The 19,233-nt window shown below is 34.2% G+C and overlaps 1 protein-coding gene across 17 annotated transcripts in view; it reads left to right on the top strand.

Moving 5' to 3' along the window:
* The window catches only part of RBM46 (RNA binding motif protein 46), a 74,952-nt gene that overhangs the window by 40,040 nt on the left and 15,679 nt on the right, over nt 1-19,233 (top strand). For 4 of the 17 annotated variants that reach the window (XM_074229091.1, XM_074229087.1, XM_074229088.1 and 1 more), the window contains one exon: nt 1,002-1,054. The exons of the other annotated variants lie outside the window; for them this stretch is intronic. In XM_074229091.1, the coding sequence (XP_074085192.1) occupies nt 1,002-1,054 (53 nt within the window). The remainder of the gene's footprint in view (nt 1-1,001; nt 1,055-19,233) is intronic. 17 annotated transcript variants of the gene reach the window in all.

Here is a 19,233-nt window from a genome sequence, read left to right as displayed (position 1 = left end):
AGAAATGGTTCTTGGCAACCACAGGTTTAGCCATGAAGCCTTTTGAGTTTGTATAATGAGTTTCAAGCAAGAGTAGTGACAACAGACAGAAAAAGGAAATAGACCAAATAGTCTAAAAGAGGATATTCATCTTCCTTATTTTTAAGTCTTTTCTAAAAATACCTCTTAGACCCACATTATTGTTTAGATTCATTATTAGACTCTGGTTGATAAGTCCGAACTTTTGGCTGCACTACTATTTGAAGAAAATTGAATATGAACATCTGGTAGAGAAAAATGTAGATATGACTGCAATCTAGCAGTTAATATTCTCATGAATTCTTTTCATTTTATAAAATATAAACCCTTAAATTTTATTTACTTTAGATATTATTTTAAATATACTTTAAAATGATCATAATATGAAAAAGTATCACTTTACAAGGAAATAGGTGACCTTTTTGGCCAATTGGAAATGACAACAGAAGCATTTAGTCATCTCTTGGTAAGATTTCCTAGATGAAGTTGTCAGTGAACTAGCTTAGTCATATTGAAAATTATTTATAATGACTCTGCTTTTCATTTTCCTTTCTTTATAAACTCTTAAAATCGTAACTCTTTATAAGCCTAGTACATATGCTTTCTATCCTATAGTTTGTTAGTTTTTTTTGTTATTTTTTTCTTGCCCATTTTGTTTGTATGAGAAGTTGGTAGCATAAGAAGAAATTGCATGATACCTTTTGGCATAAAGAGTAGGTAAAAGGGCATTCATTGTTAGTTGGCACTGTCAAAACCAAATATTTATTCAGATTCAATAAGAGTTAATATGCAATAAATAATTATCTTTATTAAGGGGTACCAATGGTTTGGGAGAGGAGGGGGAAATTAATATGTCTTATTTAAAAATCTGTAGCTATTCTCCAAGTTCATTGTAGCCATCTATTTTGGCCTTCCAGCAAACCTTTTGTTAGCTGCAAATAAGCAGCAAATTTTTTTACTAATTCGAGTTTCTTTTCTCTCAGTCTCTTCGTGCCTTCTGAGGGAAAGGCTAACAAGGAGTTCGCATGGCCAAAAGGTAGGCAATAGGTAGAGTACAGGACTTAATATTCTATTTGTGTAGAAAACACAGGACCTGAGCCTTAACCTGTTTGACCAGGATACATGGACCCAGATGGTTGATAAGTGCTAGCATTCAAAGTGAAATGATGAAGGTAAAGGAGACAGAACTAGGAGACATGTTTGGAAAGCCAGTTTTTGGGAGGATGAGGGTAAAGGAGCTCTGAGGTTCAGGGAAATGGAGATCCAAGAAATTTAAGATTATGACAGGCACTGGAATTAAGAGGTAGAGGTCAAGAACTTTGATGAGCAGTGAGATAAGTAGAGACTAAGAACTATAAGCAGAACCAGCCACAACAATTCAATGTTAGGTGCCACTGGGTACAAGGCACTCTGCTCGAACCTGGGGACATGAAGACAAAATAAAAAAAGCTCCCTGCTCGGTGAACTTGGATTCTGAGTGTTGCCTGAAGTTTCTCTATAGCAGCCTGAATGCTTTTCTGGACCTTGTGAGACAAGCTCCATCATCTCCAACTTGTGATGGTTAAAGGATCGATATCTTATGTACAAGTTGGGACTAAAGGGTTTCATCAGATGATTGAGGTCTCTTTAAAATCAATTATAAATGTAAGAGCTTCATATTTTCAGGGTTTGGAAACAACTTTTGGGATTCCTATCAGGTCCCTATTTTCTTAGTTTGAAGTTTCTTACAGGGTTATTTGTTGGGTCTCCTCTTCAAGATGATTCTTTTTCTGGACACCATGAATTCACAGTTGAAAAATTGTTATTTTTCTTCATAAGCTTTGGATCTAATTTTTAGATACTCGTATTAAGCATTTAAGTTATTTCTAGTTTCTACCAATAAGACTTTTAATTTGACCTCTATCTTAGATTTAAATTTATTCTTTTTTTTTAAAGACCTAAGGATGGAAAATCCCATCCATATCCACAGTTATTTATTTTATTCTCATTTTGTACAATTTTTTTTATGCATTAATAAAATATTCTTGTTTAAGAGTAAACAAAATACCCCCTCCCCCCAAAAATATAGACTCACTTGAGTGATAAAGTAAAGGGGAGAGAAAAAAAATTAAAATTAAAAAATAATAGTAATAATTGTAGGTATAGCCAGGTGGTGCAGTGGATGGAGCACCAGCCCTGGAGCCATGAGCACCCGAGCCCACATCCTGCCCTGTACACCCAACAATCACCCAGCCGTGTGACATACAAGCCACCCTAACCCCACTGTCCTGCAAAAACCAAAAAAAAAGAGAAAAAAAGACCCAAAATAAAATAAAATAGTAATAATAGTAGGGGTGACTGGGTGGCGGGCAGAGCATTGGCCCTTGAGCCGGGAGCACCCAGGTCCAGATCTGGCCTCAGACACCCAACGATCACCCTGCTATGCAGCCCCAGGCAGGCCACCCAGCCCCATTTGCCCTGCACCCCCCCAAAATAATAATAATTAAAAAAATGTGCTTGAGTCTTTGTTCCGACACCAACAACTCTGTCTTGGGTGGATCACATTCTTTATAAGTCCATCGTAAAAGTTATTTCCATATTTTTCCACTGTTGGCCTTTGCTGATCGCAACTCCCTCCTTTCGAATTTCTCCACTACCATGTACTATATTTTCTCTCTCCTTTCACTCTGACTCTGTTGTAGGGTATCTGAGTGGCGCAACAGACAGATCCCTGGCTCTGGGGCCAAGAGGCCCCGAACCCCCCTATCACTCCTTAGGCCCAGCATCCACCTGGCCCTATGGTCCTGAACAGGCCTTCCAATCCCAGCCATCATTCACATCCCACCTCTTCCTCCGTCCCCCACCTCTCCTTACTCCAGATGCCTATACCCCATTGAGTATATATGCTGTTTCCTCTCCTAGCCACCTCTGATGAGAGCGAAGATTCCCTCATTCCCCCTTCCCTCCCCCCTTCCCTATCATTGCAATAGCTCATTGTAATAAAGAAAAACTTATTATATGAAATATCTTGGCCTATTACCCCTCTCCTTTTTCTTTCTCCCATTACATTTCCCTTTTTTTTCTAATGACTCCTTTTTACACCATATTTTATCTTCAAATTCAGCTTTCTCCTGTGTTTCAACTATAAAAGCTCCCTCTACCTGCTCTATTAACTGAGAAGACTCATATGAGTATTATCAGTATCATTTTTCTATGTAGGAATACATGTAGTTCATCATCATTAAGTCCCTCATATTTATCCCCTCTCCTCCACTCTCTATGCTTCACCTGAGTCCTGTATCTGAAGATCAAACCTTCTGTTCAGCTCTGGCCATTCCAAAAGGAACATTTGAAATTCCCCTGGTTCATTGAAAGTCCATCTTTTTCCCCTGGAAGAGGACATTCAGCCTTGCTGGGTAGTTGATTCTCGGTTGCATTCTAAGCTCTTTTGCCTTCCGGTATATTATATTCCAAGCCCTACAAGCTTCCAATGTAGTTGCTGCTAAGTCCTGTGTGATCCTGACTGCAGCTCCATGATATTTGAACTGTGTCCTTCTGGCTGCTTGTAATATTTTCTCTGGAACTTGGCTATAATATTCCTAGGGGTTGGTTTTTTGGGATCTCTTTCTTGGGGGGATTGGTGGATTTTCTCCATTTTTATTTTACCCTCTGCTTCTAGAATATCAGGGCAATTTTTCTTGTAGTAATTCTTTGAAAATGATGTCAAGGCTCTTTTCCTGATCATGACTTTTCAGGTATTCCAATAATTTTTACATTATCTTTCCTAAGTTTGTTTTCCATATCAGTTGTTTTTTCAATAAGATGTTTCACATTTTCTTCTAATTTTTCATTTTTTTGGTTTTGAAGTATTGAGTCCTGATTTCTCATAAATTCATCAGTCTCCCTGAATTCTATTCTTTGTCTGAAGGATTTGTTTTCCTTAGAGTTTTCTTATCTTTTTTTCCATCTGGCCAATTTTGCTTTTTAAAGCATTCTTCTCCTCAATAACTTTTTGAACTGTTTTATCTATTTGACCTAAGCATTTTTTTGGATTTCCTTGACTAAGCTGCTGACTTCATTTTCATGTTTTTCCTGTATCTCTCCTTTCTTTTCCCAGTTTTCCTTCTAACTCCCTCATTTGATTTTCAAAGTCTTTTTTAAGCTCTGTCATAGCCTGAGCCCAATTTCTGTTTTTCTTGGAGTCTTTAGATGCAGGAGCTTGTGCTTCTTCATTTCAGACTGAGTATTTTGATCCTTCTTGGGCTCACAGGCAAAATATTTCTCAATGGTGTTCCTTTTGTTTCTCTGCTTGCTCATTTTCCCAGCCTAAGTCTGCTTTTGGGGTGCTTCCTGAACCTTTGGGACACTCCCACAAGGGTCTCAGTGTATGAGGCTCTGTCCTCCCTCCTGGTCTGTGAATGACCACAAGTGCCCCCCCCCCCACGAGGCTGAGGTGGGGGGCCCTGCTCTTCCATGGGGGAGGCCTAGACTGCAATCAGGATCTGAATGTGGTCAGAGCCCCAGAGGCAGAGGACGCAGCTCTGCAGTCTCTCTCTCTTCACTCCCCTCCCTCAGCTCAATGGGCTCATGCCCTGGGGGCTCCTGCTTACCAGCTCCACCTGCTTCTGTTTCCTGGATCTGAGCTGTGGTGGCCAGCTGCTGGCTGTTTGCCCTGAGGCCTGGGCTTCAAGTGCTAGCTCTGAAAGAGGCCCCCCCCCCCCACCCGCTTCTTCCAATTTGTGCCCGGTGCTCCCTGGGGCCATAGGTCAGGAAAATCCCCCACTGCTGTGAATCAGGGCTCCAAGCGCCCTGGGACTGCCTCTGGGAGGCTGAAGTTCTTTTGCTCTGGCGGGCCATCCCTCTGGCAGCCGCCCCTCCCAAGTGAGGGAGCAGAGCCTTTCTGCTCTTCTCCAGGTTATCTTGAGTGGGAGATCTGCCTCACTGGGTCCCTCTGTGTGTTCTGTCTCTTGAAAATTTATTTAGAGTCCTTAGTTTTGAAGATTTACGAGAGAGCACCTAAGACACAATCGGTTCTTGTCGCCATCTTGGCTCCGCCCCAGTTTATTCTCTTTTTTTAAAGGTGGGTTGGCCATGGTAAGCATTTGTATTTTTTGAGTTTCATATTAAAATGATGCTGCACAGTATTCCTACTATTATATTCTTGGAACTATAACCTATTCGATCTTTAAAATACTTCAGTGGCTCTCTGATCTCATCAGTGTGGTAACATTTTCCACTGGTTCAGATCCTGATCCTCATCATAATGTACAATTCTTGTCTATGTTTTCCCTGATATGTATTCTGGAAGCCTCCTCCTTAGTCTCTTTAATATTTCCTTGCACTTCCCACTTGTTATCTACATTGCTGTACCTCACATGATTAACTTCTCATTTTTTTAATCACAAAATTTCTAGATATTATATTGTATGCCACTTTTTTCATACTACCACCTACTTAAATTTACTATACTTCTATCCTTTGCCCTTTGGGCTAAATTCCAATTTCACTTGTTCCAAAAATCTGAGATTGACATCCATGTACCAATCTTGGTGTTAGTATTACAAAGAAGGATTTTTGTGTTGGGAACAATTTAAGCTCAGTAAAATGCTGTATAATTTCCCATTTGCATTGTAGTCCTCTCCCCTCTAAATAATTATAGACCTTGGTCGTTGTTGACCTATGTTGTCAATATATAAAGACATATGTGGGAATAAATAACACTACACATCCTCATCTGCAAAATAAATAATTTTCATTACTTATTTTTTTTCTATGTAGATTGTTAGGCTAATCACTTTTGAGAGGCTGAATTTCATTGAGGAGCTATATAGTATTCTTGGACTTGTTCTATATGATTAGCACAATGCACATGGAAGGAGGCACATGCAGATTTCCTCATCATTTATAAGGAATCCAGTTACATTTTGCACATTGTACAAAGGCATTATCTTGTGAATATCTTTGCCAAGCATTAACTTTACTGTTGTATGCTTTCACTCCATATTGATAATCATCGCAGGAACATTGGGGACAACTATGTTGGTGATTGCTTGTATGAAGAAATCCTGTAAGATTTTTCACTTACATATGGGAAATAACTATTTGAAAAGAGCATTTTATTCCCTTGAGCCAGGTGTTTTTTGGTAATCAACAGGTAAACCCAATGGGATCTTACATTCCTGGTCACTTATATTGTTTTATTGTAAACATGTAGTCTCCTATAGGAAGTCCTTTACTGAAGTCTGCCTACTCCTTTATATTTTCTCAATTCACATGTAGATGATTCTAATTTTATTGAGTCAAGTGAAATAGTTACTACTCTGTTTAGTCTCTTTTTTTTTGATAATAACTTGATTTTTTCCCCCCTCATCCTTTTTGGGACCCTTCTTGTGATAGATTGTAAATCAGTTTCTCAAGACTTCCACCATGTGTTTTTTTTTTTAAAGTATATGTACTTCAGTTGATGTAATTGCTTTTTTCCAAGTTTCCAGTTTTTATATAATATTGGGTAAATTGCTTGGAACAAGTAATAATTTGGATATGTTTTTGGTCAGCATTGATCATAGGGGTTTCTGCTGACTTCAGAACATCATTCATTGACCATATGACCCTGAATCTGGCTGGTTTCCCACCCTTAGCTTTCTTATCATTTGTGTGCTAGATTTTGTGCCATGCAAGTGTTTCATTGCTTTCTTTGGCTGTGTTTTTACATAGATATTTTGCCATTAAAATGTGCAAAAGTTGTAGCTCTTCAAGAATATAGTATCTGTTGGTATGGGAAAATCAGGCGTCCTTTAGGCATCCTTTAAATCTACCATGAAGCAGGAAGTAGATAAGAAAAGTGAAGTTGAAAATAAAAGATAATGCTTAGAACTGAGACAATTGCTCTGAAATTATCTTTTCAAAAAAAACAAGTAAAAACTTTCAGAAGAATCCAGCAATTGGAGAGGCTGTTATTGATTGTTCTTCTAAATGTTATAGGCTTTTGGAATTTGGAAGAATAACCAGAAAAGCAATAAATAATTGCAATTCTACATTGTGAAAATAAGATACTTGTAGTAGGCTAGATTTTAAAGCTGGAGTACTAAAGAGAGTAAAGGATAATTTGTACTGATGAAATTGAACTTTTTCCTTCAAGTCTATACCAAAATTATAGTTTGTAGTCCAGGTGAGGCTGTAATATCTGGACATTTTCAAAAGACTGGAAAACAGCCACTGAAAAAACTTTTAGGGATTGTTTGCTTACTGTGGACCTCAAAGTCTTGTGCCCATTAAGGGAATTAAGAGCTCTCGTAAAATATATTGTTGTACTGATTCAAAAATTCCCAAATTATGATGGTAAGCTGCAATGTGACCTTGTGTCATGCCATTTATCATTAAAAGTAAAGAAATATGGAGATAAACATGCTTCAATAGGCTGAAATCAATTGACTTAAACACCATTGAACAATCTGAGGGCTGTAATCAAGAATAGACTTAGGAAAATTGGTTGTCAAAAATAAGCTTTATATTTGATAATGTGTGGTTTCATGATGAAGAATTAGTGAATATTCATAAAAAAATTCCCTAAGTTCAGTGCCACACCATATAAAGTAAGTGAAAAATTGCAAAAGTACATCTTCTATATTAAAAGATTTTAAAGATATGAAAGAAAATTTGTCATGTATATTAATAAAGTTAATTCTTTTTCTTTATCCTTGTTAATTTACAAAACCGTTGTAGCAAATTGATACTGAGATGTTTGAATCCAAATATGTATATTTGATGAATGAACACAAATCATTGAAACAGTGTAAGTAGTATTTTCTCCCAGTTCACCTTTTCTTTTTTCTCTTTTATCAAGAATATCATTATTTAGGGATTTAAATTATTAATGTATCTATGCTATCAATTGAATATAACCTCAAATTTGCATGCAAGAATTGGATGGAACTGGATGCCTCATCTTCCTTTGAGATCTATCTGTATCTTTGAATAATCTGAATTACTGATTTTCGGCTAAGCTTTTTGTAGGTTCATTTTTTTCCCCTAAACGATTTTTTTTTTCTGCTTGTTTTGTGATGCAATACTACTACTCTTTCCTTTGTAAAATTCTGGAAAGGAGCTTAACAAACCAGTATTGTTCTTTTCTACTACCTCTGTCTTGAAGCCAAGTGTTTGTTGTTCTTGCAGGAGTTTCTTGACTTTTTTTGTCCCCTCATTGTGCCAAATGATTTTCGTTGTCAAATTTCCCTAAGAAATCATGCATTAATTTTTTTTTATCTGTTGCACATTTTTTTTTAACATCAGTGGCTTATGTCAATAAGTATTTAAATGACTATTTGATTTTGAGTACTGAAGAGACAAAGATGAATGAAAACTAGTTCTTGTCCTATATTCTACTTCAGGAGATAATAGTTAAGCAGTTTTAAAGAGGGAATGAATGCATTAATAGTTTTAGGGGGAAAGAAGGGAGGCATCAGGCAGGATTCATGTAGAAGGTGATAGTTGAATTGAATTTTTAAGGAAACAAAGAACTCTTAAGAGGTGAATATAAAGTAATAACATTTAGAAATGCCTGAGTTGTGAGATAAGTATGTTAGATATGAAATAGCAAGAAAGACAGAATGACTGGAGCGTGGTGTGTGAAAGAGTGATGTCTAATAAAGCTGGACAGATACATTGAGGTTGAGTTACATAGTGCTTTCAATTCCAAATAGTTTATATTTGATCCTAGAGATAAAATAGAAAAAACAGGGAATTTTTGGAATTTATTGAGTTAGGGGAATGATGTGGTCAGATCTGTGCTTTAGGAAGATTACTTTGCCAATTGTGTAGAAGAGGGATTGGATTTAGGTGAGAGATGAGGTAAGGAGACCAACTAAAAGAGTATATATATATATATATATATATATATATATATATATATATATATATATAGTTGCAATTTAAGAGAGAAGAGATAAGGTCCCTGAATTTTAGAGAGAGGAGATAGTTTGCATGCTGTCCTGCCATATTTTTAAAATTTCATTATTCTGAACTAATCAAGAGAATAATTAAAACAGTCCATTTACAGAACCATCCCCATTAGTAACCCAGTTTAATGTCTTTTAAGTTTGTTCCTATTATTTTGGAGGTGATGTTCAGTATCACCTTGTTTAGCATCTTCTGACTTCCCTTGAATAAAAAACACTTGTGATAGATATCAGGCCTCTGAGTAGTTTATAACCTTTCGATTCCTTTAATCTTGAAACATTTTTCTGGCACTTTTTTGTTGACTTTAAAATTGGAATCATTCTATTTTAAGGTTTATGGTGACTTGTTTCTGATGATCTTCTTTGGTTTCTTAATAGAATTTTCAAGTTCTACATAATCTGTTACAGGTGTTGGTTCATGTGTGGTAATGATTTTTTAGTGGTATTTTGACTTAATGCACGTCATGAATATTGCAAGGTCAGATGATTGTTTTCCTGAAATGATGTTTCCCATTATTTTTTCATTGTCTTCAGACATCCAGTAAATGACATGGCTTCACCTACTAACTCTTTTGTTTGACTTTGAGAACTTATGATCTTTCTCTTCTATTTAGCTATATATCCACACAGCTAGGTAATTATTAAGTGTCTGAGGTTGGATTTGAACTCCGGTACTCCTGACTCTAGGGCCGGTGCTCTATCCACTGTGCCACCTAGCTGCCCCTTATAATATATATTTTAAAAAAGTTATTGATACCTTTTGTCTTTACATTAGGGTCATTTCCCTCTTCCTCACTTTCTTCCTAGACTTAACACTTTACTGTTACATAGAAAAACAATTAAGGAAAAACATCCAATATAGAAAACACCTCCTTTCTCATATTGCAAACAATATTTTGTCCTAGATCTTCATATCTAATTTTTTTTCTTATAGTAAGAATGTTACTAATAATATAGTTCATTTCCTCTAGGGGGTAGATCAGCTTATTGATAATTGAACAAAAGTCTCAAATTTAAAAATGTCAGTGGCTTGGTTAATATTTAAAAGTGTATAAACATGCGAGTAACTTAAATTAGGCAGGTTATATATATATATATATATATATATAAAACCCTGAACTACCAAATAACTGTATGGACCCCTGGCATACTGAGTAATGAACTAGCAGCTCACTCTGACTTTGTGCAAATAAGATCACTGTCCTTGAATCTTTTGTGCCATTCCTTCCTAAGTGTCCCCTCAGATTCCTAGCTAATCTAGATAGTTTTTCAAATGACGCCCATTTTCTTGTTCCCATTTCAACATGATCTTGGAAAGATTGCTTACTTATCGATTAAATTTCATATTCTGAAGCCAAACTAAAATGAAGAGGTCCAGTTTTAGAATTATGGAACAGCGAGGCCTTTTCTGGGCAGATTATGAAATCTCAGTTCCTACTCCTACTGATTTGCCCAGGAGCAGAGAAAGAGCTTTGCAGGGAAGTGCAGTCTCAGAAGGAAAAATCATTCCATTACCCTTGACTCCCAATTCCACTTCTGTCTTCCTGATACATCAGGATGAAGTTGGTGCTGGGGCCACACAGTGGCTACCTTGAAAGGCCTGTTGCTGGTTGACACATTAACCTCTCTTTTCCTTCATTCCATTGCTTCATTGGCTTCATTATGGAAGACCCGAGGACACTTGAAAGTTTTTTTTTTATTTAATCAGCCTCTTTGATGTTGTAATTTGTACATATTTAGCTTAGGCTGGATCTTGGACGTGAAGTAAGTAGACCTGTTGATGGCATCTTATCTAAAAACCTGCCAAAACTTTTGTTGTTATAGCCTATAAGAACCTAAAGTTTGACTCTTATGTCATTCAATCAGTAAGCATTTATTAAGGGCCAAGTATTTGGTATTGATAGAACCTGATTTTCTGAATGTTTAAAGTTCTTCATTAACACTTTTTTCCAAATCTTTTTTTAGTATGATCACATTAAACTGCCCTGTGTATTTTTGTGCATTTTTCATTGAAGAAATAATTTTATGACAGCTATTTGATGGATCTTTGAGCAAATCTGAGTACTTAGATGTAAGAAATATACATTCTGATGTCATCTTGGTACTTCGAGCCTGAATCCTGGAATTGTGCTATTTAAGCTGTATTTTGCTCTGTTTCCTTTTTGTGTCTCCCCCCCCCGCCCCCCCCCCCCCCCCCCCCCCCCCCCCCCCCGCCCCACTGAAACTGGGAGTATATTTTAAGTAAGTTAGCCTATGGAAAATAGTGAGAGAACAACCCAAGTACATATTCCTATATTTTTCTACTCGCTTAGGAATCTTTAAACTTTTTTGTTCTCTCAATTATGGGATATTTTCCATCTTAACATAATTGTATAAATTATTCATTTACTCAGTTTCTACATTTAGAAACTTCTAGTTGAGTAGATTATAAACTGTTTCCATAATTTAGATTACAGGCTTGAAAAATTATGTAAAACAAATTGTATTTTTATGATGCATGGAATTATCTTGGGAACTCACTATATCTCCATTGCATTTAATGTTTTATAGTTTATAGTGGAGGGAATCATTGGTTTTACTATTATAAAATGACTGATGTTTATCCCTTTTCCAAATCTTTGTCTGCTTCTGCTTTGACTAAGATTCTCTAATATTACCTTTACACAACTCATCAAGAATATAACCCAACTATTTGTAAAGCACAAGCAATATAAAACCGTTTAGACAGAGAAGAAAATACAAGTTAATTCAAGGAGGGGGAAGCATCAACAACTTGGTACAAAGGTCCTATGGAAAATGACATGAGATTTGAACCTTGAAGGAAGGTAAGGATTAAGAGATAGATAAGAGAGAAATTGTAATTATCAAGCATGTAGGGCATGCTGTGCAAATAAAAAATGGATTTCTGAAATTTGAGACACAACAAGTTGTCCACTTCAGTGAGTAGTGCGTGAAAGGTATAATGTGATTTACATTTGAAATATAGACTAGATCCCCTCTGTGGCTTGAGGGCTTTAAATACCAAACTGACAATGTTGTATGTTAAACTAGACGCACTAGGGAGCCAGTAAATATTTCTGAGTGTGGAAGTAATAGGATTAGACTTCTACTGGAAGCCATGTTAGAAACTATATTTAGGATACGTTGGAGAGGAGACATACTGGAGATAGGGATACCAATGGGAAGACTGTTTCCATAATCCAGATGAGATGATGAGGGTCTCTTAAAGATAGTAGCTTTGTGAGTGGATCAGAGAATGATAGATTTTTTTTTGAAGTCAGAATTGACAAGATTTTGGCAACTAAATGGATGTGGAAGGTGAAGGAAAGTGAAGAAAAGTTCTTGAATATTGACTAGTAGGTTTAAAGATTTTAAGAATTAAGATTTAGGAAGTTAAAATTATGGTAGTAAAAGGCTTGGAGAACATTAGCTTTGGGGGAATCAAGAGTATGCACTTAAACACACAATGATCATTAATTTATATATGTTGTTGAAAATTGACTCCTATAAATATTAGGAATGCCAACCTTTCCCACTGGTACATATGTACTTGATGTCATTATAATTACATGTTTTGAATTGGATGCATTATAGATTGGGTATCATTTTGCCTATAGATGACATTATTGTGGCCATAATAGTAAATGATGGCAACTAACTTAGAGTGACTTCCATCAAGGTAAAAGGATTAAAGCATTTGGAGAACTTTTAAAAATGACTAATTAATCAAAATTTTAAAGTTTAATACCATTAAGCTTATTTTGAGGCTTGATAGCCCAAATTTATAGCAGTGCATGACTGGTTAAGGATCTTAATACATGAATTTTTCTATTTATATTTCTGTTTACTTAAGGAAATTGAAAGAAATTCACATTTCTTTCATTGTTTTTTTTTCTTTTGTCTTTGTTATTCTCATCCTATGTTTATTTTTCTCCTCTTTTACTCTTTTCCCCTTTTGTCTTTTTATTTCTATCTTCTCTTTTTTTTCTCTTTGCCTTTCTCCCTCTTTTCATTGCTCTTGTTCTTCTGCTTTCTATAATGTGGAACTAAAAACCCATTTTTGTTTTAGTATTGACTAGATTTTTTTTTGTTCTCTTAATGATAGCTTATTTAGTATTTTGAAATGTCTTATTTTTATTTTAGAAGTGTTAAGATCATACAAGTTAAATATTATATCTTTAAAAACAAAGGAGAAAAAAACAAAGGAGAGAGGCAACATGAAGGATCATTGGGTAGAAAACTGGTTTTAGTTGGAGAAACCTACATTGTGTGGTGGTATGATCACTTAACTACTTAACTATTTGAGATCAGTCTCGAGATGCGGTATTGGTGGAGGGAGTTTTGTTATTTGAGAGATCTTTATATCAATAAAAATGTACATTTGGAAACCTCACTCCTCCCTAATATGATTTTTTAAAAAAAGTTGCTTCTTTATTTTGTTTGAACCCAGACTTGTGTGTGGGAGGGGGAAGTGGGAAACATTGTAATCAATAGGAAGTTTAGAGACAGTTCCCATTTAGAGATAGAGAATATGTATTATTTGTGATATTTTCTTTTACATATTTTGTAGATAGTTGGTTTTCTTACTAAAAATGTTTTTTAGTAGACTTAATTCTGTTCTGTTTATTGCTTTTGACCTTGTCATTTATGAAAATTAAATTTTTTTATATAACCCTTTATATAACCCTAAATTTTATTACCATTGGCTATTACTTCCTTTATTTGAAAATAGTATTTAATAACCTACTTGAGTTTTCTGATTATTTTTTTGTAAAATATTTCTGAATCTTCTAGGTGCTAGACTTTATTTTCTGTATGTAGTACTCTTTAGTAGTTCAGTTAGCTCAATTTTTACTTTTACTTTTTCACTGTTGACTTTGTCAAAGAGTGGTGTAATAGGAGACATAGCAGGGGAGAAAGAATATTATACTTGAAAGTTCTTCATACCATAAAAACTGAAATGTTTAATTGGTGCTTTCTTTTATACTTCATGAGCTGTCATTATTTCCAGATTGATGGACAGAAATGCAGAGAAGGAAAACAATTCAATTGTTCTCTTTCTAACTAATTTACTAATTATTTTGAAATAAATTATGTCTTCTCAAAATTTTTTTTAATTTTAGAAATGGAATTTCAAGAAAATTTAAGATTAAACGGTATATTTTTAAAAGAAATATAAGGAAATGTGGTTTTACTAATAGTTAAATATATTTAATATTTTTTTAGAAATGGATATAATCTGATTATTTCAAAGAACAAAGAATAATTTGCTCAAATTGGTTTTAAATTTGCTTCATAAAATAGACTAATTGTTAATGGTAAAATTTTATATATTTCTTAATGTTAATGATGACCTATTTGTGAATTAAAAAAAAATTTCCACTAACTCAACTATGTTTCATTGAGGTAGATAGGATAGACACATTCTAAACATTAACTTTTTTTTTTCCCCAGAAAGAATCTTTTTGTGTGTGCACTGGTATTATGGATATTTTTATAAGTATTTTTATACTTTTATAAATGTATTTCATTAATGAACTAAATGAATATTAAGCTTAATTAATATTTAAAAAGTCTCAAATTGAGACTAGCTCTCTAGTCCTTATGCCATTCATAAACTAGTTGTGTGACTTTGGGTTAATCTTTTGACCTTTCTGGACTCAGTTTCTATGTACTTTTAAGCATTTGAAATCTGGTTAGAAGTTTTAGAACTTCTAAGATATGAAGACCCCAAAGATAAATCACATTGAATTCTTCATATTATTGTTAGAAGATACTTCAGTTATTTTTGTTCTACCTATTTTAAAACCAAAATATTTATTAAAAACCCCTTCTTGAATTATATGAAATAAAAACTGTATTGTCATTACCCCAAATCTTTTGATTAAAAATATTTTAGTTATTCAACCATTTTTTCTGTTTATGGTTAAGCATTTTTTTGGCTGAATTTTCTAAATTGACCAAAATAATTATTCCTTAAACAGTTGATTTGTAATAACTCAAAGTATGTTTTGGAAACAAATTGTCCAAATAAAAACTCTTGATACATGGATTGTTCAACCAACTTAGTTTTCTATAGTTATGAATTTTATTCTTAATGTCTTGTTTTCTTTCATATTGTAATTTTGACAATTGATGAATGCATTTCTAAAGGAAAACGTGATTTTTCCTGGTTTGTTATATTTAACATTTTCCTTTAAAGTTTCATTATCATTTAATTTAGATAAGGGTCTTTCTTCAGAATAATTTTAATTTTTCTTCATATCAAATGCTATAATCAATACTGTATCATTAGCATTGTTGAATAGTAAGTTCTGAAGCAGCAGTACATGATTTTGCCACACATTGACAGTTAACACATATATATATAAATAAATATTTAATGTGAATATTATATGTGTATGTGTATATATGGCTATATATGTATATGAGTATAGATGAGTTTTGAATAGTAGTGCAGTTTTACTGTTGATAGTTTAATGCAGAGAATGCTGTAATCTTTGAGAATTGTTGATTTAATTATAGTTTATTTGTTACAACAACTGGTTATACTGTAATATATGAGTTTTTATTTTTAGTATGACATGATTTAAATTTCTGCCTTCTAGATATTCCATAGACCATTACAGTTTATTCATAGACAATTATATATTGCTTTTGAGAAGTAATATGACTTAGTGAGTGGGACACTGAACTGAAACAGAAACTGGGAATAAAAGAAGCTTTGGAGTCCTATCTTTGTCTCTGATGAATTTACCTAAGAGGCCAGTTATGTTTTTAAGCACTTTAAAATGTTTCAAATGTACCCCTTATCATCATCATGAAATTTGTTAGTAAAAACATTTTAAATCACAGGAATATTAGTAGCCATACTCAATGTCTTGATCTTTAATAGCATATTGGTTGATAAATTATTATTTGTGTAATTATAGTTTCATTATTATAGACCATGTATAACACCTTTTATCAATTTCATTAAATATATCTGTATATATATATATTCATAGATACATTTGCTTTAGTTCCACCTATCACTTTATCCACTTAAATGAAATTTATAGAATTTGTATGCCTGATACTGGAATGGTTCCATATATAGTTGCTACTCCAAAGATTGATCAACTTTTACTCATGGCAGCCTGTATGATTATCAGAAACCTGGTTTTTGGTTTGTTAACACTCATTCCAAAGTATGCATATTGTAGACATCATTGATAGTTGGTTGGAAAACAGTGGTTGAAGGGTTTCTGAGCCATTTTGTTTCTGCATACTTAAATTGCACACTATTTACAAAAATAACATGATATAGAACCTGAAAATAGATACTCAAATAAATGCATTTTAGAAACTGTGTATTTTGTACTTTTTCCTGAGAAATAATTTCATCCCCTATTTTGTGGTGTGGGTAATAAAGTAAGAGAAGCATAGGACTGGAAGGGAGTCAGTATCCTCATTTTATAATCTAAATTCTACCACTATTTGTATTCTTGGGGAAATGATTTTGAAATAGATAATGCAACAAGCAATGATCGACTACTAATTGTCAATTTCCTGGTATACTGAATGTCTTGTAATTGCCTATATGCATCTGTTGATTTCCTATAGGATTAAGGCCACTTAATGTAATTTTGTTTCTGCAATGCATCACATGGTCTGTTTTCTGAATATAATAGAAGTATAAACATTAACATGATTAATTTTGCAGGTATGACAAATTTGGAATACATTTCCTTTTTTGCTTATTTAAACACACAAACACACACACACACACACACATTATGTATTGTTATTTTCACTTATTCTGAACTCTTAGGGAAAAATATCCATCCTAACCAGTTTGCTTCTAAATAGACATCTCTAATAATACTCCTTGTGCCTTGGTTTTTTCCCCTTGCCTTTGCTAATTTACTATCATCACATATTTGCCATTCTTTCATCTATCCTTGATTTCCTCTCTTTATTTACAAATCTACATATTTTGCTTCTAATTTTATTTCTTTCTGTCATTTCTTTACTAGTTATATGCTGGTGTCACACACACACACACACACACACACACACACACACACACACACACACACACTTCTTTTCTTAACATTTGAAGATTGATAACCAAGATCTTAATTGCATTTGTTTGGATGATGAGTATAGCTGATTCTTGATGGTTGGTGCTGGAATAATTTATCAAGAGACAAAAATTCAGGGCACTGTGAGATCCACTTGCCACTTTGAATGCCAGAATCTTTGTCAGGGCACCTGAGACTTAACAGGATGAAAAGTGAAAGTACATCAGGCTACAACAATAGAAAGACTAGGGACAGAACCAGATTTTCCTAGGTTTCTATGATTGCTTTTAGTATCTCTAAAGCCATCATCTTTAGTTCAGAACCAATCTCCTAACCAGTGTTAATAATTTCTTCACTGTTGGATTATGTTTATAAAAATGTCATGTAGCTTTAATCTTAAGGTGAAACTAGGATTTTAGCATTGTTTTCATACACTTAATGAAGTTGTCAACTATTTTATCAATAATTATCAACAATTTACTATTTTGGCTCTTTGAAGAGTCACATCATTGCAAATAGATGAATTTAGTTTATTGTAACCATTTCTAGTTACTGGTAGCAGATCCTACTTTCAAGAAATCAGTGACATTATCAATCTTTTATTTAACTTTCTTTGTGTTATTACTGTTGCTTGTTTATACCTGGTGCAAATATAGCTTAACCCCCCCCCCAGATGCTGTGATGAAGTTTCCACTGCTACTCTAATACTAGAGATAACATTTAATCAAGCAGATTATCACTGTCCCTACTTAGTGATGAAGTTATGATTTAAGAATTTATGACAGCAATCCTGAATTCTATTTAGATTTATTTATTGTATCTTTATGGGAAATGATTCTTCTTCTTTCTAGCATTGATTAGGGAACAAACAGCTTTATGGGGAAGACAAAAATCTTTCCATTCCATTCTGGACTAAACCTTTACAGTGTATCATCATTGTTTTATGTGTTGTAAATTTTTCAAACATCAACTGCACCTATATTAAAATGTAAGTATAAGGGGCAGCTAGGTGGCCCAGTGGATAAAGCACCGGCCCTGGAGTCAGCAGTACCTGGGTTCAAATCCGGTCTCAGACACTTAATAATTACCTAGCTGTGTGGCCTTGGGCAAGCCACTTAACCCCGTTTGCCTTGCAAAAAAACAAACAAAAATGTAAGTATATAAAGGTATTCCAAGACTAATATTGCATAATTTCTAGATACTGTTTCAAATGATCTATATTGGATTTTTGGAAGTTGCCTGTACATATATTCCTTGTTATGACTCATTTTTAGAATATAATTAAAAATAAATAAAGGGCATTAATGACAGTTTCAGACTAAGAGAATCCTGGGTCTTTAGATCATGACATAAATTTTCTGATTTATCTGTTTAGGTGACAAAATGAGCCACCACTGTTAATTTCCTGCAGCTTTTTAGGGTTAGGGCTGGGAAGATAACCATTGTTACAGCTTCTGTTCTCCAACATCTTCCCTCCCCCATATAGAAGAGTAGGGAACCTCTTTATCTCCTGATCTCTATAACATGTGGTTCTTTGATCTTCCATTTTCTCCTTGTATTCTCTTTGGGAGGTTTTTAGATGTTTTACTCTCTAAATCTTAATTTTTTAAATATTATTTTAGTACTGTGAAGACGAGACGCTAGTCTTTGTATTTAAATGGCATTATAAATGTATTAGAACAAATGACAGGCGTTTAAAAGATGAGGAGTCTAGTCCTGTCCTTGTTACCAGTTTGGGGCAAGGTTCTCTGGATTAATTTTTTTTTTTTTTTTGCAAGGTGTAAATGGGGTTAAGTAGCTTGCCGAAGGCCACACCAGCTAGGTAATCATTATTAAGTGTCTGAGATCATATTTGAACTCAGGTACTCCTGACTCCAGGGCTGGTGCACTATCCACTGCGCCACCTAGCTGCCCCAAGGGCAAGGTTCTCTGAACCTCAGTTTTCTCAAGTAATTAAAAGAAGAGGTTGAAGTAGATGATTTTGGTGGTCATTTATAATTGTGTCATTCAGTAATACAGAATTCTCTTGCTTCATAGCCAATTTGTTGGGAATGGAACTGTTCCATAGACTTAGGGATAGCTATTTGGGTTATATTTGCAATAATTCAAATATCATCTGAATACTGGAATTTTGTAATTAGCAGTTTCATGAATAGATATGAAAAATATATTAAGAGCATTTATTTGGATTGTAAAATATAAGTTATTCAGCCTGT

The sequence above is a fragment of the Macrotis lagotis genome, chromosome 3 (genome assembly GCF_037893015.1).
Source record: "Macrotis lagotis isolate mMagLag1 chromosome 3, bilby.v1.9.chrom.fasta, whole genome shotgun sequence".
NCBI lineage: Eukaryota > Metazoa > Chordata > Mammalia > Peramelemorphia > Peramelidae > Macrotis > Macrotis lagotis.
This window is presented reverse-complemented; position numbering and strand designations above follow the sequence as displayed.